This window comes from Primulina huaijiensis, chromosome 15 (genome assembly GCF_012295235.1).
Source record: "Primulina huaijiensis isolate GDHJ02 chromosome 15, ASM1229523v2, whole genome shotgun sequence".
Lineage (NCBI taxonomy): Eukaryota > Viridiplantae > Streptophyta > Magnoliopsida > Lamiales > Gesneriaceae > Primulina > Primulina huaijiensis.
Window position 1 is genome coordinate 21,254,016 of NC_133320.1, and position 22,281 is coordinate 21,276,296.

Consider the following 22,281-nt stretch of genomic DNA (forward strand, 5'->3'; position numbering starts at 1 on the left):
AAAAATATGGATCAAAAGTAAAAATTATTTTATAATTCAATAAAAAATTGATGATCGGACCAAAAATAAATTTAACTTTTCGAACCGAACTCAATGTTCCGCTTGGAAGAATCCTGCCAGATTAATGCTTCGCAAGCTTGTATTTAAACAGTGCCAGATTGTGGAGAACCTTGGTTCCTTTACTTGTCTAATATCCTGGACGATTTTTGGTGATCGTTTACTTTATACGGTAATAATTCGATGTTCTGTGTTTAGATTTATTATTCGTGAAACTGGGTGTGGCGCAGTGATTTTTCCAGTGAATTGCGTGGAATTTGGTGAAGATGGAATCTTGAAGGGATTGTTACATTCTACCAGATGTTGGTTAAAAAAATTTGAGTGGGTTTTTGATAATAATCTCTGGTTTCAATTTTTTTATTTTTTATTTGGTTCGAAAGGAGAAATTAAAGAATTGATAGGTTGAAGAAAGATGTGCGGATACGTTATATCAGTAATCTGTTTTCTTCTCGGTTTTTTTTTTTGTTCTGCTTTGTTTTTAGTCCTTTGGGGAGGGGGTGTTTGAAAGAACTGGAAAAAAATACATTCTGACAGCACCAGATGAAGAATTCATTCGGGAAAAAAATTACGAGCAATTCAATATCTGAAGTTACTGGCATTGCAAAATTGACTCGACAATTATTAATCCCTTTGGGCTGCTCATAATTGTCGTTTTTTTGTTGTTTTTTTTACTGTGTTATCATGGAAATATACTGGGGTTGTCTAAAAAATTGATTTTTTTGGGCATTTTGAAGAAGTAGATGGCACCTCCAGATGAAGCGGATAAAACAGTGCCATGCAGTGTGTCAGACTATGAATTTGTTGTTGATAAGGATGCTCCCATTTCATTTGATAAGTTACCTCTCTGTTGGAATGATGTCGAGACTCCCAGCAGAAACCAAAAGAATTTTTTTTTACGTGGGACCACTGATCGTCGAATTCGAAACATCTACAATAAGCAGGTTATAGCTTGGAGGTTTGATATTTCATTTGAGAAACCCACGATCTCTGTGTTTTCTAAACAAGGTTACTGGATCAACCTTTTGAAACCTAGGAAGTCATATGCAAAGTACGTCAGGAAAATCTTGATCACTGTGCATACCCTGCACTTTATGAAATGGAATCCAAAAAAATCTTGGAGGGCGTTGTGGGATCATTTATCAAACGTGCTCAGGTTTTTAACATGGAAATTGCTGCATGTTTGATGTCTCTGTACCTTTCCACTCTTTTCTCACCTTTTCATTCGATTTTAGCATATCCATGTGTCAGCCTTCTGTGGATGATCTGGTAGATCACTTCTCTTTAATTACAGAAACTGTGAAGAGGGATGAGACATTGGCAAAATGCGAGGTTTGTTCTCTGGTTAGACTTTATCATAGAAGGCAAATATTCAGTGATCCAATCTGTTGCAATATCACCAAGGCTTGTGTTATCATTCAAAGTTCCCATTTTTTTCAAGAATTTAAAAAATTTTAATCGTGGCATGGAGTTGAGAGTAAGTTAGTGGTCATCTTGAAGGTTTTTGAGGTTAAAGTTACTCCCTTAATATCCTCAATCTCGTGGACTTGATGATAGATAGATTCACGAGGCATGAAACTTGGAATTAAAATTGGCAGTTCACTATCTTTTTGGTTCTGGCAGATTGCTGTAAAGATGTTCAGAATTGTTTGTTTGTTGATAAACTGACTTTCCATTTCTGGTCTAATCCTTTTGCATTGTAAATGTTTTAATCAAACAGCATTTAGTTGCATTTCTCAAGGAGAAGCCCAGGAAGACGAAACCTTCTATCAAGGTTGTGCTTTTGCTTATCATCTTGTCTCTATGCCAATCACAACTTGATTTATAAAAATTATTGACTTCTAGAAATTCTTTGCTTTCCAGCATTCCCACATTCCTCCAAAGCGTGCTTGCGTAGTTAAAGATGAGGTTGGTAAAAATGATGACAATGAGTCCGGGGAAGATGATGTTTGTGCAATTTGTGATAATGGTGGAAGACTGCTCATGTATGTTATATCTCCTTCGGTCTGACATCATTGTGCTACAGACATTGTTTTACACTTGTCTGTATCTAGTGATCTAAATTATCTGTACTGCCATAAATGGAGGAGAGCTAGAACTGCATAGTTTGTTTGAGAAACAGGTTTATGGGAAAGCGGAAAATATGCGATGGCCAATGGGATTAAATAAAAAAATAACATGGCATTACTCTATAGTCTATACTTCATAAAAAAAGTGGCCAAATGGTTTTGGATTCTCTTTCTCCCCAACTGAAATTCAGAAACAGGTAGTATTACTTTCAGAAACCAAACTGAAAGAAAGACTTTCTGGGTGGGGCCTGTAATTTACAGGAAGAATACATATTTCCCCTTTTTTGAAAAATCATTTAATACTAATTGCAAGTAAATGATAGCATGTGAATGCATTATTGCCGTGGAGCCCAAGATGAAATCCTGAGTGGGTGACTTCCTGGACATGTGCATGTATTGACGAATTTAATTTGTATTTTATATCAATATTTTGTTTTCACAAGTAGTAACATTTTACTACTGTAGCCATGATTTGCACTTTTAATATTACATGCACCCATTCTGTATGGGTTTTTCCAGTTATTTGATATTATTGATTATTTAAATGTATACTATTATCTTGGTTTTTGAGATGATAAAGTGTACAAACCATCAGCAAAATGTTCATCCTTCTGCAAATGTTAAATTTTCTGCTAACCTTAGAGATTGAATTGGGTAGTTTTTGAGGAGATCATGCACATGCACCCATCAGCATATTGCCAACTGTTGTTTCTCTAGAAAGAGAGTTTTTTTGTTAGAAATGTTTCTCGTTCAGCAAATTCTTTTCATCATTTTCTTCTTATAACATGAAATAAATATGAAATCACTCCTAGATTGCATTTTAATTGTCTTTTATTCGTTAATTGTTATTACTCGTGACCTTTGTACTATCACCATGTTTTACTTCTTTTTTTGTTTTAGAAATCTATTTGTTTTATCTTGTTTTTAATCTTTCTTGTTCTTTTTTTTTTTTAAATCAGTTGTGAAGGGAAGTGCCTTAGGTCATTCCATCCAACTGTGGAAGATGGTGCTGATTCATCGTGTCCGTCTCTAGGTTACTCTGAGGCAGAATATGAAGTACGATTTCAGCTTGTGTTGTTTCCCACCTCCTTCCGCTCCTTCTCTGAGTTTTTATTTACCTTAAATTTTTTTGGCGTGCATGAAACTCTGCATTTTCTATTTAGGCGATTGAAAAGGTTGAATTTTATTGTAAAAATTGCGAGCTTAAGCAACATCAGTGCTTCGGCTGTGGGAATTTGGGATCTTCCGATGAATTATCTGGAGCTGAGGTTCGTGTTCCTTTAATACTGATAGAGCTTCAGGTTTTCACAAGATGCATCTTGTTATTTGTTATGGTCATGTGAAAATGGAAAATTTTAGTATATACACAGAGCAAATTATGAGTTTTGGACTCGGCTTGTAGTTGGACTATGATGAAGCTTGATGAACACCTTCTGGTTAACTGTACCTGTCCAACACCGTTAACTCTATCTTACTTTAGTGACTTGTGTAGTTAGAAACTGACTTACTTCGCGGCTTTCTCACTTCTATTTCCTATCCCTTGGAAGTTACCACATGGAAGTTTTATATCTGCCCTACTCCTTTTGGAAGTAAGTCTTGGACTCTTTATCGGAATCTTACAAGTGACACACCCTTAGTTGTTAACATTGAATTTGGATGAATAGATTTGCATCTAAAGAAAATATTTGAGTATGATTTGACAGGACTCCAGTGTCGGTGAATTAATAATCCATTATAGTTATCTTCACAAAAGCTCAAAATGGCGAGTGAAGAAATGGAAAGTCATATAATTCAATAATATCAAAACAAATGAAATCAATTTATAATGACTTGCAATTCTCTGTCCTACTATCCCAACACACCCTAAGTTTGTTTTATACTTTAGATTATCACATCTGTTGCCATAGATTGGCATCAGCAAATAAGTTAGATGTTTTGCTGGACATTTACAGGTCTTTCGTTGTGTTAATGGAGCTTGCGGTCACTTTTACCATCCACATTGTGTTGCAAAACTTCTTCATCCCGGAGATGAGGCTGCCGCAGAAGAGCACAGGAAAAAGATAGCTGGGGGCAAACAGTTTGCATGCCCTCGACACATATGTTACAGCTGTAAGGAATTAGAAGTGAATGCAGTTGGTGATTTGCGGTTTGGAATTTGTCGCCGTTGCCCTCGCTCATACCACCGAAAATGTTTGCCAAGGTGCTCCTTATTCTCTTAGCATATTCATTGAGATTACTTTTTTATCCTGTTATCGTGGTTTGATTGCACAAGTTTCTTATGCATCAACTAGGAAAATTGTGTTTGAAAAGGATGTGGATTTGAGCAAAGGCATTGTTCAAAGGGCTTGGGAGGGGCTTATTCCTAACGATCGAATACTAATTTACTGTTTGTGAGTACCCTAAGCCTTAGCTGAGTTAATGTGCTTTAATATAAAGATTTTTTATTCCGAAATTGTGTCTTCCCATCAGAAAACATGATATAGACTTAAAAACATCCACACCGGTCAGAAACCACATAAAATTCCCAGTGTCTGAACCAGTGGAGTCTGCAAGGGGACAAAATATTGGTGATGAATTGGAGAATACTCGAAATGTTGAGCTTGAGCCCATTGTGAAGATGGCAGACAGTTCATTGAATCTCTATGCTGATAAAAAGAAAAGGTGATGTGCTTTTTCTTACCTGTGGTTGCCTCTATCGCTCTCTCACAAACCATCACATTCCCATATCTCCTTTATTTTGGGATTCAGATACATAAGCATCCATGGGTTTTCACTGATTCCGCCTCACCCTCGTGCACAATATCATAAAGTGTTCTTTTTCCCTCTTAATGCAGAATATTGACTGTGATGAAAAATGCTTCATCCTCAGTAACAATTGAAAAATTAATAGAAAAGCATAAAGCACAATCCTCACCATTTGCTGTGGACTTCACCTCGGGGAAGGTGGAGTGTTCTGTTGAGGTATGTGCTCAAGTTCTTTGGGTAGCCTCTGTTTTTTCCAATTACATTTAAAGTTGAATACTCGTGTCTTGGCAGGCTGTACGTGCTGCGCTGCAAAAATTGGAGGGAGGAGGCAGTGTTCAAGATGCCAAAACTTTTTGTGGTACTGATATTCTATTTCAAGTTATGAACTGGAAGGTAATTTGTTTTACGGTTTTAGGCTTGTAGCTTGTTGCTTTGATCATTCCTTCTCATGTTTTCTTTATGCTCTTGTTTGTATGATTGTATCTGGTGGATTTATGTTATGTTAATGAATCAAACCACTCTTGTGCTCTCACTCCCGGGCCGCCCCAATTCCTATAGGACTTTCTGAAAATGGGTCATGTTTGATTGACATTATGAATCTCTGTGTGTTTGTAGAATTAGGAATTAGGATCTTATTGAAGGAAGTTGTAGTGTATTTGGATGATATGTAAAATAGGAGAAGCTATACTCAGGGAAACTCAGTAAGCTGTTTTTTTGCAATGGAAAGAGGGCAGGAACATTTATTTCGGGAAAAGTTCCTGTTTCTGATGAATTAAAACTTGTATTAGCTTCTTTGATTTGGGGGGGGGGGGTGTTGGGGCCGGGGGCGCTACTCACTTTCGGATTTCACCAGAGCCTACTGATGAGAGTATCTTGCCAAGATGTGAAATACTTGATCAACCAAATTATGTAGAAAAAAATATTTGAGCCATGTCAATGTGCTAGTAATAAAGATATAAATTCATGGGAATTTGGTCTTATTACTGCTTCATTCTCGGAGAGCATGTGAATCCTAGGACGGGAAAATTTGGGTAATTTTTTTTGGCTAGTTTGCGGATGGGTGTTCCTTTTCAGCCGTACCTGAATTTGAAAGAAAAAAGTCTTGTGCTTTTGTGAAGGTTTATAAAGTTTAGCTTGTAGGTAAAGGTTGGTAAAATTGTGGCTACTAAATATCTGTGAGATTGTGTGCGCTAGAGAATAAATATTTGCACATGCAAACAGAAATGCTACTATGACTCAAACCCTGTTGAGATGCAGTTTACTTAGGACAGAGAATATGGTTTCTTATGTTAATAACATTCTTATGAAATAGTTAATGGCATCTAGAATGCAAACAATTACCATGTTTCTAACGAAAAGTCCTCGCCCGCCACATTTCCAATTTACTATGACTGGAATCAATGATACAATAGAAAACAAGTTGCTGGCAACATAACATGCAGTTAAGAGATCTAACCTATAGATTCTATGATGGTTGCGAGGACATTTTTGTGGGTCTAATATTGCTGACTTATTTGTTGCATGACTTAAGTCATCCAACTGTTTGGTTGCTTAAGCTTTATAGCCAATAGATGCATGTTCTGTCATTTGGGCCCATACTTCCCAAAGATCAAAGAAGGCAGACAATTTTCGAAACAACGCTGTGACTTGGATGGCTAAATATCATTGGTGATAATTATCTCAGCCAAAAGTTTCTGGCACATGTTATAGAAGTGGCATGTCTGATTCTTGGAACACCGAATTATGTACTATAGGCCTCGTGTTTTACTGATTTAGCTACTTTCTTTCTGCAGAACAAGATGAAAATATATCTTGCTCCTTTTCTAGATGGCATGAACTACATATCCTTTGGTCGCCATTTCACCAAAATGGAAAAATTGAAAGAAGTCAGTCCATCTTCCTTAGCCTTTTTGAGAAGATAAATTTGTGGTGATAGGAATAGTTCTTATGGGCTAGCTATAATTCTTTCCTCTTTCAGATACTTCCCTTGCACTTTTTATAATTAAAACTCACTTGATTGTACTCGTAGTAGCACTCAGCTTAGTACTGGGTACTATAACTCTCAGCATTCTAGAGATTACATGCTTTTAGGCTAGTAGTTTCTCTGCTCTTATTCTTGGCAACCCAGGTTTTGTTCTTGCATGTTATGCAATCTAAAGCAGTGTTCTAAATGGCGGTCGAGGGCCGCCTAGCGCTATGCATGAGGCTGGTGTTTTAGGCGGCCCAAGCTATGCGGCGTTGGGGAGGCGGCGAGCAGGCGGGCAGTCAAGATTTTTAAATTGTAGTCAACAATTTTAAAAACCTAATCAACAATTTTAAAAACTTAGTCAACAATTTTAAAACCTAGTCAAAGTCAGCTAATTTTAAATATCAAAACCATAGTACACCTCACTTTCTTTATTTTATTTTTGGTTTTCACTCTCAAGTCTCAACCACCACACACCGACCGCCGCCGCCGACCGCCGCCAGCAGTCAGAATATTTAAGTTAGGCATTGCATATTTATTATTTATCTTACTTTTTTTATAATATGCAATGCCTAACTTAAATATTCTGTATAGTATACTACTTGTTCTAATGATGGATAATTGATTGAAACTTTGAAATTTAAACTTAGTTTTTTGGTAAAAGTAAATATATTACTTTGTTAGCTTAATAGTATTAATATGATGATGAATCTTTATTAATTGCACATTATCTATTGATATTATATTGTATGAAGCTTCTTTGTGTTTAAGCATTATTTAATTGCACATTTTACATAAAAATGATGACTATTTGTGATTATATTGCATAATTATATATGATTATCTATAAAAAAAATTACTTTAAAAAATTCAACCGCCTAGGCGTGACCGCCCCGCCACCGCCTCTCGCCATTTACAACCTTGATCTAAAGTTCAGTGTCATTATTTTTCCTCAGTAAAACTATAATTTCAACATGAGAAAAGTTTGAGTATGCCTTTCATGGCGATATTTTTTTATTTATGATTTTTGGGGCTAGAAGACATTATTATGTATTAAACATTTTACCCTGTCTTATCCACCCGCAACCTGATCACCATGATGGATAGGTTAATGTTGTGCTTTTGTTAGCTGATGTATTAATGTACTTTTTATTGCATAATATTTGTGATCATCATATTTTGGTTTCTTTCCTACATATTGACGGTCTGAGCTTATCCTGCAGATAGTTAATAAGCTTCATTGGTATGTTCAAGATGGTGACATGGTAAAAACCTAAATCATTCTTTATTTCTTGTGTCATTAAGTGGATTTATTTTTGTATCCTTGTTCTATTTCTTCCAGTATCCTTTACTCATGTAATTTCTTTATTTGTTCTTTTCTTGGGCCGTCCTAACATGGCTTAAAATCTTCAGCCACAGGTTGAATTAGAGTTTTGAGTTTTTGGAACCATGGTAAATTTTATGTGAAAAGTTGTCATTTGAACATTCTGTTGTTTTATCAGTTTATTTTCTATCAAATTTAAAATCCGGTTTTGTTCTATCTTTTTATTAAGATATAAAAAAACAAAAACTGCAATTTTTTTAATCAACATTTTATCTTCACACATTACAAATAATATTAAATATTTTTTCTACCGAGAACATAAATTTTTTTAAATATAAATATAAATATAAAATAGATTTATTTTTTTAAATATTAAATATAAAACTATTTTCATATATATACATAACCATATGTATATAACTACTCACATTAACTCACAATATTATATCTTTTTTTGTAATTTTGATAATAAAAAGATCCTATAATACCAAAGACAAACATCTTTAAGTTGTTTAAAATAAGTTTATCAAAATATTTTAACAACTTTTTTTAAATAAAATAAGCCTTTACAACTTATAAGCTCTTAAAACAACTTATAATATGTAAGAGCTTATAAACTATTTTAAATGAGTTTATTCAAACACTTTCTTAGACGGAAATGTGATTATATACCACCAAATGTCTCTCGATCGTTGTACTAAGCTGAGTTATTTTATTCTTGTGATTAGGTTGTTGATTTTGGTTGCGGGTCAAACGACTTTAGCTGCTTTATGAAGAAGAAGCTGAATGAAGTGGGAAAGAGCTGCTCATTTAAAAACTATGACATTTTACAAGCTAAGGTCAATACCTCTATCCCCTTTCTTTGGTATTTTAAATCGACTGTAGAATAGAAGTTTAGTCATAGAAACAATTTCTGGATGTCTCTTTTTCTTTATCTGGTTAATAAGACCCAGAATATGCCTATTTAGCGTGTTGTTTGGACTCAAAACTTTTTGTCATAAATATTGTGCTTGCTTATCTTCAGGACCAAAACTTGCTATTACTAGTTGATTTTTTCTCTTGAACAACATTCTTTCTTTCTAAGAAAATCACCTTGCCCCAAAGTCATTTTGATCAACTATAGTAAGACATCCATTATCTACAACAGGTCAACAACCACAAAAGTACCTAGATCTGATATCTTTCTTCTTCTTGTTTTTTAACCATTATGGTTTCATCATTCCAGAGATCACTTTCTTCACAGGCTGCACATATAGCCCAATGAATTGATTTCATAATGCTTGTACTATTAGATTTCTTGCATTGTTCATTAGTCGTAGTCTTAGGAATCTAGTCACGGAAATGAATTTTTTTTGCAGGTTTCTAGTTCATAATACTTGTTTTATAAACGATATTGAACAAGTAAAAGATATTGAGATATGTTTCCGTTTATCTCCCTGGTTTTACAGAATGATTTCAACTTTGAAAGAAAGGATTGGATGGAAGTAAGACCGGATGTGATAATAGAAGGGTCACGGTTGGTAAGAACTTCTCTTTCTGCATCAACCAATTTCATGTCTCAATCGAATTATTTACTTCTGATTCTGTTGTTTCAATAGATCATGGGGTTGCATCCGCCTTCTGGAACTGATGGAGACCTTGATGATAAATTTATTAAGAAAGCTCTCGAGTTTAAGCCCAAGCTTCTGATCCTTATTGCTCCTCGGGGGACACAGCGGTACGTTTTGAAATTTGCACTGTTTCTTCAAAAAACCAAATAAAGAACAAAGTACGAACCAAAGACCAATTTTGTTTCCTTTCCATCTTTTAGGTTAGATAATAAGGACTTTCCGTATGATTTGATTTGGGAGGATGATAAAATGTTTATGGGCAATGTAAGTGCTTCTTTTCTTTGTTTTGAAGTTTCACTGCACCCCACTCTAGACTTCAAGTGCTTTGCCTTTGTGTTTCAGTCATTTTATATACCTGGATCTGTCGATGTGAGTGGAGAACAACTTGAGGATTTGAATGTGAATGCACCGATACTTCATCTTTGGAGTAGTCCGGATTGGACCCAAAAACACAAAGCTATTGCTAAACAGCATGGGCACTTGTCTGAAACTCAAACGAATCCAGAGTCGAACGAAAAGCAAGACTTGGCGCATGTTGATGATTGTCTTGTGAACTTTGGTGAATTTAATCTCGTAGATAATAAACAACAAACCCTGGAACAAGAGACCATGTTGACTACAAAGGAAGATTGCACCAGCTACAACAGCGGCAGTGGTGGGGAGAAGAACCAAGCCTTGGCCTGCGAGAATGATCTACTGAGGGAGAATCCAAATATGTTTAGTGGAGTGAAAAGGAAAAGAACACCAAGTAATATGGTCTCGGATGAGGATCGTTCAAATTCCTCTAGCAGTCATTCAATATCTGACCCTGCTTCACCAAATGGGAAAATCGCGAGGAGCAGTGATAGTATCCCGTCGAAAGCATCCTTAACAAATGGCTCTAAAGAACCGAAGCCTCAAATTCGAGTCCGTCCATTAGGCTTTGCTTCAGGCCCTTGTCTACCCTTTCCTCCACAGAATTCTGCTGGCTGGCTAGAAGAATAGATTGCATTGGACGTGTTTATTTCTTAGACTTTCAGTAGTTTCTGTGATTATGTAGACATTTAGAATAGATTTTCATCTTCTGAAATAACATTTTAGCACATCCATTAACAAATAACGAGTATCTTAAACAATTTTTTTTTAGTTTTAGCATGATTTCACTTCAGCGAGATTCATACATGAAATCTTTTTAAATTTTTTTATTTATTTAAGTTTTTTGACTAATAATTAAATTTAATCTCTCAGAGTGCTAAATCACCTGTTCACGCCAAATTTCTGGTTTCATCATGATAAGAATTACAGAATATATCATTACTTCTCAAAAAATTTCATTAGATACACCATAAAAAAATCTCAGAAACTAGTTTATGAACTTCTTTTTTTATTTTGAGTTGGGGAGAGAGATTCAGGAATCCAAAATTTCTTATGGAATTTGGAATCTTAGCATCAGACATTTTTTATAAGCCCTTTGCTAGTTTATAAACTATTGAGTGAAAGTCCATTGAAATGTCATCAATGTAATTTTCTCATTAAAAAAACATTTTTTTTTAACATAATGAACAAATATTTTTATTAAGATATTGTCAATTATATTTATAATTTGACCCTCAGTTTTATGATTATCTATACTATAATATTAAATATGAGACCATTAGAGAGTAACTACCTTATAAGACACCAAAATATTTAATTTCATAATTATCCTTCTTGTCCTACTAAAACTCCCCAATTCATTCCATATTTTACATAGAAAAAATCTAAACCAAACTTCTTTTTTAAATTGAACAACTCTTCTAAATTAAAAATAATTTCGTGTTAATTGTTTAGTATTATTTGATCAAATTAAAAATAATAATAACACATGCAACGCGTGTGCATCTTTTACTAGTGTAATTTAAGATTACACATTTAATAAAAAAAATTATTTGAACGCCACACTTTCTTAGACAAAAAAAATATCTAAGTATACTATCAATTAATTTAAACTAACTTATATTTGATTTCACATCAATTTTGAATGGAATAAATGAGTGTATCATGCAATAGTAACATTCAATCATTATACATGAAATATCTTTTTTTATTAATTAGGCACATTTTTATTAAAATTAGTGAAATTGAAACCTAGATGACAAAATAACATAGTTAGTAGTGTTAAGTAATATTTAACTTAAAAAATTATATGTTTGATAATTGAAAATTACAAAATAAAAAATAATATTTTTTACATAAAAAAATTATATATTGAAAATTATATATATATCTTAGAGGACTCCAAAATATTTAATTTCATAATTACTCTTCTTATCTTATTAAAACTTTCTTCAAGTCACTCCATATTTTACATAGAAAAAACATAAACGAAACTTTCTTTTTAAATCGAACAACTCTTTAAATTGAAATAATTTCATGTTAGTTGTTTAGTATTATTTGATCAATTAAAAATAATAATAACACATGCAACGCGTGTACATCTTTTACTAATATATATAAAAAAAATTGACCATCCGCACAAGAGTTTTTTTTTAAACATTCATCTATTTTGACGCAACCGTTGCTACTAAATCGATCATATGCTCGGATATATTTGGCAAATATTTATCGAACCTTTTTAATACTTAAATAAAAGTCTCTATCAATATCTTATCAATATGGTTAATAAATTATTACTAAATAAATATCAACCCGGATTTTCATTATTAAATAAATTTTTTCAATTACAAATTTAAATTGAAGAAATTATTTAAAGGAAAAAAGAAATTATACTTCCGTTTTTATACCGTCTCCTTCAGGGTTTGTTTCTATAAATAGCAATCTAGCTTACCGTTTGGTTCGTTATATTATTTGTTCATATTTTTATCCAATCTAATATCATGTTTGTTGCAACATATTATTTATCCATCTACCAATCATTTATCTTACATCAATCAAATTATCAATCAAATCATTGAATTGATATTACAATATTATCCTTAATAAATAATATTATAAATATTTTATTAATATTTTCAAAAAAAACAAAATGATAATATCACATTATCCCAAAATTAATCAAATTAATCGATCAAATTAAACATTATATTAACTATCATTTTTATATATTTTATTATTAAAAAATATTATTTATTTTCTCGTACTAAGAACCCAACGGTACTTAATCTGTATAATTTATCTATTTTCCTATTGGAGAAATGAGTGACTCTAGCATAACACTTACCGCTAATGTGTTCTACATGTTTGATGTTATGTCAGTATTTTTCGAAAAACAATTTGAAATTGTGAATTAAAGATTATATTTATAAAATTAAATATAAAAATTAAAGTTATCAAATTTTGGGAGAAATGGTGTATAAGAGACAGTCCTCTATCGTTTTTAAGGTGGTAAATGACAGAATTCATTCTGAGAAAAGTAGTGAAGAAAATTAGTATCAACTCCGGTGATCGGAATCTCCAGAGAGATCAAATTATTTATAGATCAAACTTCATTCTCCAGGTAGATTTGTAGCTGCACCACTACCAACTCAAAAATCAAAACAATGACGATGAACTTTGATTCAGAGATTCATAGCTTCATCAAGGTATGGCTAACAGCAACCACGTCTCTGATCTTCTGCCACCAGATCCCCGCCAGAATCCCAGGCGGCGCCGCCCGCCTCCTCTCCATCCTACCCATCATCTACCTCTTCACCATTCTCCCCACCCACCTCTCCTCCATCCACCTCGCAACACCCACCATTTTCTACCTTGTTTGGCTGGGTAACTTCAAGCTCCTCCTCTTCTCTTTTGATCAAGGCCCTTTATCTGCAAACCCACCTCTTTCTCTCCTCCATTTCATCTCCATAGCCCTCTTACCAATCAAAACGGAAACCTCAACCAAACAGAACCCATCTCCCACATCATACTCAAATCTCGAGAAATGGAAGAAAGCGGCAATCTTTGCCGTCAAATGCTTACTTTTGGCTGCTAACGTTTGCATATACAAGTTCAGGGACTTCTTCCATCAATACGCGATATTGGCTCTTTACTGTTTCCATCTTTACCTCAGCGTGGAGATAGTTCTCGCCATTACTGCGGCGCCAGTACGACCCATTCTTGGTTTGGAACTCGAGCCACAGTTCAACGAGCCTTACTTGGCCACCTCGCTTCAAGATTTCTGGGGCCGGAGGTGGAATCTCATGGTCCCCGGTATTATGCGCCCCACCGTATACCATCCCGTCCGCCGTATCTCTGCGCGTGTATTGGGCAACAGGTGGGCCCTACCGCCTGCGATTCTGGCGACTTTTATTGTGTCCGGTCTGATGCACGAGGCGATGTACTATTACTTGTCACGTGCCAGTCCCACGTGGGAGGTGACATGGTTCTTCGTCTTGCAAGGGTTCTGTTTGGTTGTCGAGGTGGCAGCGAAGAAGGCCGCCCTGGCCGGCGGGTGGCGGTTGCACAGGATGGTTTCGGGGCCGCTTACGGTGGTGTTTGTGGCGGTGACTGGTCGTTGGTTGTTCTTCCCGCAAGTGATTAGGAATGGGTTGGACCGAAGAACCTTTGATGAGTACCATATTTTGTTTGGTCTTATTGGGGAGTGGGGACAGCGTTTAATCTCTACGCTTAAATTTTAGATTTGGTATTTACACTTTCCGTATAATAAAGTTTTATATAATATATATTTTGTGGTTATATAATATATATTTTTGTGGTGACAAGAATTGAGGTCGAAATGGAAATAATGATATCGAAATTAAAGCATGAATATAACTATCATCGATCAACCAAAGGAAAAATATATAAAAATAGTAAAAACATTTTATATTTTCCATCCAAAAATACTATTCAAGTGTTCTTTAAAACATATATCTAAACTTGGATAATTTAAATATGACATTAATATTTGATTTGACCGGATTTAGTTACGTTTCTGTTAATTGTCCCATATCGGTTGCATAAAATACCTGAGAGTTGTATATATGAGATTGGATAATCTTCTCCACATGAGCTAGCTTTTGGGATTGAGTTAGGTCCAAGTTTTAATATTAACATGGTATCAGAACTCAGGTTTCACCGTTATGTGTTGGACCACCCGTTCTACCCATAGTTGGGTCATTTGTAAACTTCACGTTCCAGCTGTTCATTCCTAGGCGTGAGGGGATGTGTTAATTGTCCCACGTCGGTTGGATAAAATACCTGGAAGTTGTATATATGGGCTTGGACAATCCTCCCCCATCGAGCTAGCTTTTGGGATTGAGTTAGGTCCAAGTTCCAATCTTAACAGTTTCTATATAAAATGTTTTATTCTTTTATTTATTCCGAGATGGATAAACATAAACTATGATAAGTACATAATACATGTTAGAAATTGTTTGTTAATATTTATATTCAAAAATACCTACAAATATTTATATTTTTATAATTTGTCCTTGTTCTCGATTTTTTCACTATAGTTTTTCATGTGCTCGTTATATCTCTTAAGTTTGGATTGTGTCAGTAATTTCATACCAACAGTTAGTTCAGTGTTTAAGTTTGGTCATCGTCTCCCAAATTAACGACCAACATCCATAATTACTAATTTCACTTATAAATTAAACTCACTTTTTTTAGTCATCAACTGTTAACGTTGAACTAATTGTTGGAAGAATTAGATATACGATCTAAAACTTAACAGATATAATTTGTACACGCAAAATTTGAGTAGTAGGTCTCTTGTGAGACGGTTTCACGAATCTTTATCTGTGAGACGGGTCAACCATATCGATATTCACAATAAAAAATAATGTTCTTAGCATAAAAAGTAATACTTTTTCATGGATGACCCAAATAAGAGATACGTCTCACAAAATACGACCCGTGATACCGCCTCACACAAGTTTTTGCCAAATTTGAGAGACAGAATTGAGAATAAGAGCAAATATTGAGATATAATTATGGATTATCCCAAAAATCTACCACCTTTTATGACTCTAAAAAATGAAATTAGATTTAAAAACAACAATTAACGAAAACATGTTATTATAGCCTTAAATCGCTCACATCTATCATAGAATTATTTTTTTAAAAAAAAATAGTACGTTAAAATGATATGTTTATTATATTAAAATAATTTAAATGCATATACAAAGAAAATAAATATATATAAAAATACATATATATTTTTAAAATAAATTTGTAAAAGATGATAAAGACACACGTCAAAATTCACAATTTAAACGTCATTTTTTACACACAAGAAAATAGATAAACTAAAAATAAATAAATGGATATAATAGTTTAAATTAATAAATAAGAAGTTGATATTTATTATCTATTTTTTTGTTATTTACCATTTTTTTATAAATAAATTTGATATTTTTTACATATGAAATAAAATATAGACAAAATAGAATATAAATATCAAGTCATAAATAAATAAAGATAAATAGTTGTTGGCGTATTAAGTCTTTCGACAAGTTGTGAGGTTCGCGACGGTGACACTTGTTTTCCAAAATTCATTCTCCCACCGGATTTGTACCTTCTTTCTTCTTCCTTTATGGCTTGAAATGTATTGAACCACATACAAACCAATTACTAATTTTTATACGATAATAGAGTGATATATGTCTTCGGATTATAGAAATTTAAATGAAACAACTTTAAACTCATTATTTTAATCTATGCTCCTTGCTTGGATATTTGTTTGTTCTTTTGCTGGTATGCCCCGATTAATTTTCATCAATGAAAAAAAATGCATAAACCAATTTGCAAAATGAGTGCACATTCCCAATGAAAAGGGTAACATCTTTTCCGATCTCTACCTTTGAAACAAGATTATAAAAAACGTGAAGCGTTCCGAAGCACGGATGTCGAGCTCCAAACTTTTCAAGCTTAAGCGAGATTAACACAGACTTAAGCGTGAAAAAGCGTTTTTTTATTTTTAGTGTAATTGTAATTATCTCAAACCAGTAAATAGATAAAATAATACATAAATATGATAAATCTAAGTCTAATGCATTAATTCTCATATTTATAGAAGCGTAAAAATCTCAAAATTACAATCTTTATTTCTTTTTACAATTAGACCACATTAAAAATGTTAAATATTTGTCAAATCATTATCAGACACGCTTAATCATAATTAAAATTAAAAAATAAACATCTAAATTATAAACTTAATTTATTATTTTAAAATAAAAGACATATCTTTAAAATAAAAAAATAAAAAAAATAAATAGATGTGATTAATTGTACTTAAGTACGCTTAATTAAACGCTTAATTTGGTCAAACTACAGTTTTACCGTTTTTTCCCGCTTTCTCCAAAGCGGGGCGTTTTTTCCGAGCTTCAAGCTCAAGCGCGTTTAGAACACTGCTTTGAAACATCACACAAAAGTCTTTATGCAACAAGTATCCTCTACTTTTCATTACTCCAGCAAGTGAACAACAAGGTATTGCACAACAGATACATGGATGAACAATTCTTTGAGTTTCGAACACTTTCCAAGTGCTAGGAACGTGTTTGGTGTTCCAGATTAATGGGATGTTGCGTCCTCGGCACTTATGGTGTGCTGGGTATGTGTTCGGTCTCAGGAACATCCTCTTTTGATATGGCGACATAGTTCACAGGTGCGATTGGCTTGGTGTCTCTCTTCCCATCTCTATTCACAGATCGCGACCCATTTTGGTTTGTGTTGAGAGAAAGCCTTCTGCCAGTTGCACCATTGACTCGGGGAGCAACAACTTTCTTCGTAGTAAGCTGTCGAGCTGGGGTTGGTGTTGAACCGAATACAGTTTCTTGTTCCGTGTTAGGTTGTTTGCCGAACTTTTTCTGATCCTGTATGAATGTGAATAAACACTGATAGTTAAAACTGTTCAAAAAATGGCATGCGTAAGGATTATTGTACTAAGGATGGAAGACGGACTCACCCTCAACCTCTTCTTCTCCTCTTCTCTGTCATGTCTGAGCAACACATACTCATCTAGCATCGCAAGGAGAGGAACGCCATCGTAATTAAAGGTTATGCCGCGATCTTGTTCCCATGCACGAGTTTTAGCAACTAAGCTGTCAACAAGAGCTGGACAAGTACCAAAACAAGTCACTACTGAATAGTATTAAAGAACTTTTCTGGAAGTTATTTCAAAATGAATCAAGCAAAATATAACCGCTTTCTACAAAATGACATTCAGTTTACTTACAAATGAAGAGACATGAATGCTTAATATTCTGATAACATCGATAGGTCAAGTACCTCCCACTTTTTCCTGCTCGATCTAAATAGGAAATCCAGATTCCCTGCCCTATATAGGGTCTCATCTCTTGAATTAAGTGGCTAGTGGCGTATGTGCTCCACATTCCATGAGATGCTTATAATTCTTCACAAATTTATTTTTTGCACAACTAGATTACAAATTCTAAACAATCTGAAACCACAGAGCTGAAAACTTCCTGGGAAAGATCAACATAGCGAAATAAAATCTCATGCCAAACAATGGAATGAAGGCACTGGAGGTATTTTTATATGCTCTACCCGTGGGGATAGGTTTTTATTGCTCCATGCCACATCGTAAAATGCTTTATCTGACTGGGGTACTTGTTTCTATTTCTTAGAGATCAGGATTGATATTTTAAGTTCAATATTACTGAAATCTATAATTTCGACACGCTCCACGCTCAGTAACCTGGTTTTATATTCTCGTTTTACTAGAAATAAATATAGACGGAAACCTCATGGAGAATCAATTTTAAAAATAAGGATCACGATGTTAAATGATGCACCAGTCACATATGCATATTCAGGCATATACCTGGAATTTTATTGACCAAGATCCGTGCCTTTTCAGCCCTTTTCAGATTTAAGTGTGAACCTCTGCTGGAATTATATCTGTTTTCATCCTGTTTCACCAATATCAGCGGCACATTAGAACACTAGTCCCCTTGTAATCACAAGTAAACAAGAAGTAATATCTCCAGAATTTTAACAGCATGCAGAATTCAATTAATAGAATTAACAGAATTCAACTAGGTTGCGATTTGATTGATGAATCTGATTTGGAAAAAGGATTTGATTTGGGGAAGGATTTGAAGAATGAATTTCAAATCACACCCAACAGTAATTTGAAATCCACCACAATTACTGTTGAAGTTGCTTAACTTAAATTCACTTTAAGTGTGTGCACCCAAACAAGTCCAAGGGATTTGAAATCATGGATTTCCATTAATCGAAGTGCAATCATGGAAATAGAAGCACTTCAAAGTCACAAATAAATTAAAAAGAAAAACAAATTGAGATCGAAAATTTGCAAAACAGGAGAAACAAGTTGCTCAGTAAATTTATAATCTGGAAAAATGAATTAGGAAAAGTTGTGATTGGAAATTTGCAAAATATGTAACGAGTGTGTTGTCTCAATGTTATGATCCGAGAGACACCTTAGTGAAATATTGCCGCAAGCATCAGGAGTTCTTGATGGAAAGACATAAATCTAGTTACCCGATAGTAATCTTCGAGCCAGCTTTCTTCTTCACAAGAAGACATCCATTTCTCAACCTTTTCCAGTATATCCTTTCTGCTCAGAGCTTCTTCTTTTGCTTTAACAATCTGATTATCCATCTCAGCCAATAACTCGACAGGTTCGATGTTACCTTCAATGAGTGCCAATATTTTTTCACGGGCAGCCTCAGCATCAATTTCTATATGAGCACCAGAAAAGATATCCTCAAGTTCGGTCTGCCTCTTGAAAGCGATTTCCTTCATTCTGCTAGCTTTCAGCTGATCAAGCCTCTCAACTTCCACTTCAGCCTTTAAAAGTATAAAAGCCACATCAGTAAATTACAAAATAGTTTTTACAGATTATGTAGATTAATTTTTCACGGGATACTTGAGATACCTGATCAATGAGGTCCAAAGCAAGAGCACCAGGAATAGTAACTTCATCCACTGATGCTGAAATATTGTAAGTAACATGATCAAATAGGCTACGTTCTTCTTGGTGAGTGTCCATCAAATTCCAAAGATCAACTAGTTGAGATGCTAATTCTTGAAGCTGTGACGATGGGCAAGTGAAAAGACAGGCAGAGTTAAATAACGTAGCATATAGATTATTCTTATAAGAAAAATTGCTTAGCTCTTTGCTCTGGAACAAAACATCACAATAGAGTAACACCTTTTGAAGCAGAAGCATGCAACTCAGAGAGTAAAATGTATGCGAAATTGAAAATATGATTTGACTTACCGATGTTTGCATTCTAGTGTGCATCATAATGTACTCTGTATGATGTTTTATTCATTTAATTTTACTTTATTTTTGTTATATTATACGACAAAACCTGGAAAAATTCCAAGTTCTTAAGGTCTCGGTAAGTGCAATTCTCAAAACTCCTCCAAATCAGTGCCATTCTTTGCGAAATTGAACGCAATTAGATATAACTAACAGTGTTGGAAAAGCCAGCATTTGTATGGATTTATCTCGCAGCAATCAGCTGGGAGCTCTTGTGATTACCTTCTTTAATCTCTGCTTCTTATCTTCCTTCAGTGCTAAGACAGTCTTGGCCAACCTAGATAATGTGTCATTGCTTATGCTCTTTGACTGTACACCTGTAGCATCGTTTAGGCTTGGGTGAACTTCAGTGACGGTGCTAAGGAAGTCCATGCCAAGGACAACACAGAGATCATGTATAGTGCTCACAAATTCAAGAACCTTGTGTAACCTCTCGCTCTGCAAGATTAAACAAAAAGAAATCTATTAATTTCTAAATCAGAAGAAATACTTAATAAATAATCTGCCAAAATTCATAACTTCACCTTTTCTTTCTGAAGATCTTGAAGCTGAGCTTGAAATCCATTTAGTTTCTTCACAGAAAGATCAGATTCTTCAACAGCTGGACTCTCCGCCTGGTCACCAGATCCATCAATTTCTGCACATATCTTTTGTATCTGAGAATGAACATCAGCAAACTCTTTTCTTCTCTCATCCTTCTGTTTCAATAGTTTTTCCAGTGCAGGGTGTATAGCTGCAAGCTGTTCTTTTATATTTCCTGATGTCTTCTCAGGCTGCAAAAAAATAAATATAAAAAGCATTATTATAATAACTGATGTCTTTGAAAGAAATAAATTTAAAAACAATTATAATAATAACTGATAAGATGCATGTACACAATACCTATATGCTGCTTCGATAAAGAATTCAAGCTGTTTTTGCATAATTATCACTTTTAGAATGCACGAAATTGAATAGCAAATACTTACTATTCCAATGTAAGTTTCCTCTCCAAGTGTTGATAGGAGGTTAGTGAGTTCAACTCTTGCATTTGCCAACGAATGCAGAAGTTGTGCCCTAGATTTCACGGCTTGATCTACCTTTTTCTTGTATACATCCAAACACTCTTGATCTATCTGAAGGAGAATTTGGTCTCGTTCCTCATCGCCTTCGCCAACTTCATCCCATATTTGCTACATTAAAAACACGTACTGTATCCGTAAGCATGGTGACAATTTCAGTGATGTAAGAAACTGCTGAAAACAGAGTACTAACACTGCATTATCAACAATTTGAAGATACATTACCTGCAACTGTTGTAGTAAAGATCCACAAGTAATTTGTCCATGCAGGTAATTTTCAGCTTCGACTGCTGCCATTATACTATGGCTAAAAGAAAACATTATAAAGAATTATACTACATCATCAGTCTCATTGTTTTGCATAAAAGATTCATCGCACACACACAAGAACAATACAGCCATAATAAAAAGAAATGCAATTTAAACTTCACGCCCAATATGAACAAAAATAATTCTCGCACTGAAATGAAATCCAGAGAAACTCTAGCTCCAACTCAACCCACAACTTAACATAAAACTCAAGAAACGTGATTTGATCTTTACTTCATCGAGATAAAGCTACAAATAGAAGTAAATCAAATTAATGCTTTAAACACAATTCAATCAAACTTGGAACGACATTTCAGCAAAAAAAAAAAACTAAAACAAAAACAAAAACCCACTCTCTATCAAGCAACAACACAAAAACCCCACGTTGACACAAAAAATACATAAATTCAGAAACACCGCAATCTACATTCCCCACAAAAAAAAGTAAGTCACAGGAAACTTCAAAACACACAGATCTCCATAATAAACCATTTCTGACGAAATAAAAGAGATTTTCACAGCAAAGTAAATAACACACTGAATAGCACACGTCATTACTCAAATTCTCCACTAAAACTCAAGAAAAACAACGACGAAGACCAATGCTTACCGGATTGTACTACAAGGGTCGGCTTTATGCAGATTTCGAGTGAGATCTGAGTATATATGCTTACTTTATTTTTGTCCCAGTGAAAGTAATGAGTTGAAGACTGGCACCAGATGACCGAGGTAAGAAGATATAAAGGGCAGCGAGGGGGCAAGAATCATATGTCCTCCTATCATTCAGCTATATGATTTTATTATTATTATTATTATTTTCAATCAAAATTATTATTAGCTATTATTTATGCAAATTGCAACATTATATACATACATATATATTTCCAAATTATTATTATTAATTATTAAGACTTACAAGTATTAATA

General features: G+C 34.2%; 3 protein-coding genes across 6 annotated transcripts; 2 read left to right on the forward strand and 1 right to left on the reverse strand.

Annotated features, from left to right (window-relative positions):
- The first annotated feature begins 68 nt into the window (after window positions 1–68).
- On the forward strand, window positions 69–10,899 carry LOC140958920 (protein ENHANCED DOWNY MILDEW 2-like). 4 transcript variants are annotated; one of them, XM_073416522.1, is made up of 19 exons: window positions 69–229; window positions 798–1,210; window positions 1,290–1,386; window positions 1,775–1,828; window positions 1,918–2,039; window positions 3,083–3,179; window positions 3,287–3,391; window positions 4,076–4,323; window positions 4,415–4,513; window positions 4,593–4,784; window positions 4,958–5,084; window positions 5,160–5,261; window positions 6,662–6,754; window positions 8,058–8,099; window positions 8,887–8,997; window positions 9,607–9,678; window positions 9,757–9,875; window positions 9,969–10,032; window positions 10,111–10,899. In XM_073416522.1, the coding sequence occupies exons 1-19, from the start codon at window positions 125–127 to the stop codon at window positions 10,750–10,752; spliced, it is 2,904 nt and encodes a 967-aa protein (XP_073272623.1). In that variant the 5' UTR covers window positions 69–124; the 3' UTR covers window positions 10,753–10,899. The 4 variants fall into 4 exon arrangements, with proteins under 4 accessions (XP_073272623.1, XP_073272624.1, XP_073272625.1 ...); XM_073416524.1 differs by having other exon boundaries at window positions 84–229; window positions 792–1,210; XM_073416526.1 differs by having other exon boundaries at window positions 89–229; window positions 795–1,210.
- Window positions 10,900–13,111: 2,212 nt separating this feature from the next.
- On the forward strand, window positions 13,112–14,417 carry LOC140960255 (long-chain-alcohol O-fatty-acyltransferase-like). The gene has a single exon (XM_073418459.1). The coding sequence runs from the start codon at window positions 13,287–13,289 to the stop codon at window positions 14,361–14,363; it is 1,077 nt and encodes a 358-aa protein (XP_073274560.1). The 5' UTR covers window positions 13,112–13,286; the 3' UTR covers window positions 14,364–14,417.
- Window positions 14,418–16,418: 2,001 nt separating this feature from the next.
- Window positions 16,419–22,126, reverse strand: LOC140959490 (65-kDa microtubule-associated protein 1-like). The gene is made up of 11 exons (XM_073417340.1): window positions 21,965–22,126; window positions 21,271–21,352; window positions 20,953–21,156; window positions 20,509–20,757; window positions 20,207–20,422; window positions 19,595–19,750; window positions 19,198–19,506; window positions 18,515–18,602; window positions 17,636–17,784; window positions 17,078–17,543; window positions 16,419–16,525 (listed from the first exon to the last, which is right to left on the reverse strand). The coding sequence occupies exons 2-10, from the start codon at window positions 21,340–21,342 to the stop codon at window positions 17,268–17,270; spliced, it is 1,719 nt and encodes a 572-aa protein (XP_073273441.1). The 5' UTR covers window positions 21,343–21,352; window positions 21,965–22,126; the 3' UTR covers window positions 16,419–16,525; window positions 17,078–17,267.
- Window positions 22,127–22,281: the final 155 nt, after the last annotated feature.

Coding starts and splice junctions, on each gene's coding strand:
- LOC140958920 (XM_073416522.1), top strand. CDS start 125: ATGCTTCGCAAGCTTGTATTTAAACAGTGCCAGATTGTGGAGAACCTT. Junction 5,262..6,661: donor TTCAAGTTATGAACTGGAAG/GTAATTTGTTTT, acceptor TTCTTTCTGCAG/AACAAGATGAAAATATATCT. Junction 9,679..9,756: donor TAATAGAAGGGTCACGGTTG/GTAAGAACTTCT, acceptor TTGTTTCAATAG/ATCATGGGGTTGCATCCGCC.
- LOC140960255 (XM_073418459.1), top strand. CDS start 13,287: ATGACGATGAACTTTGATTCAGAGATTCATAGCTTCATCAAGGTATGG.
- LOC140959490 (XM_073417340.1), bottom strand. CDS start 21,342: ATGGCAGCAGTCGAAGCTGAAAATTACCTGCATGGACAAATTACTTGT. Junction 21,157..21,270: donor CTTTACTACAACAGTTGCAG/GTAATGTATCTT, acceptor TTTTTAATGTAG/CAAATATGGGATGAAGTTGG. Junction 18,603..19,197: donor GGCTCGAAGATTACTATCGG/GTAACTAGATTT, acceptor TTGGTGAAACAG/GATGAAAACAGATATAATTC.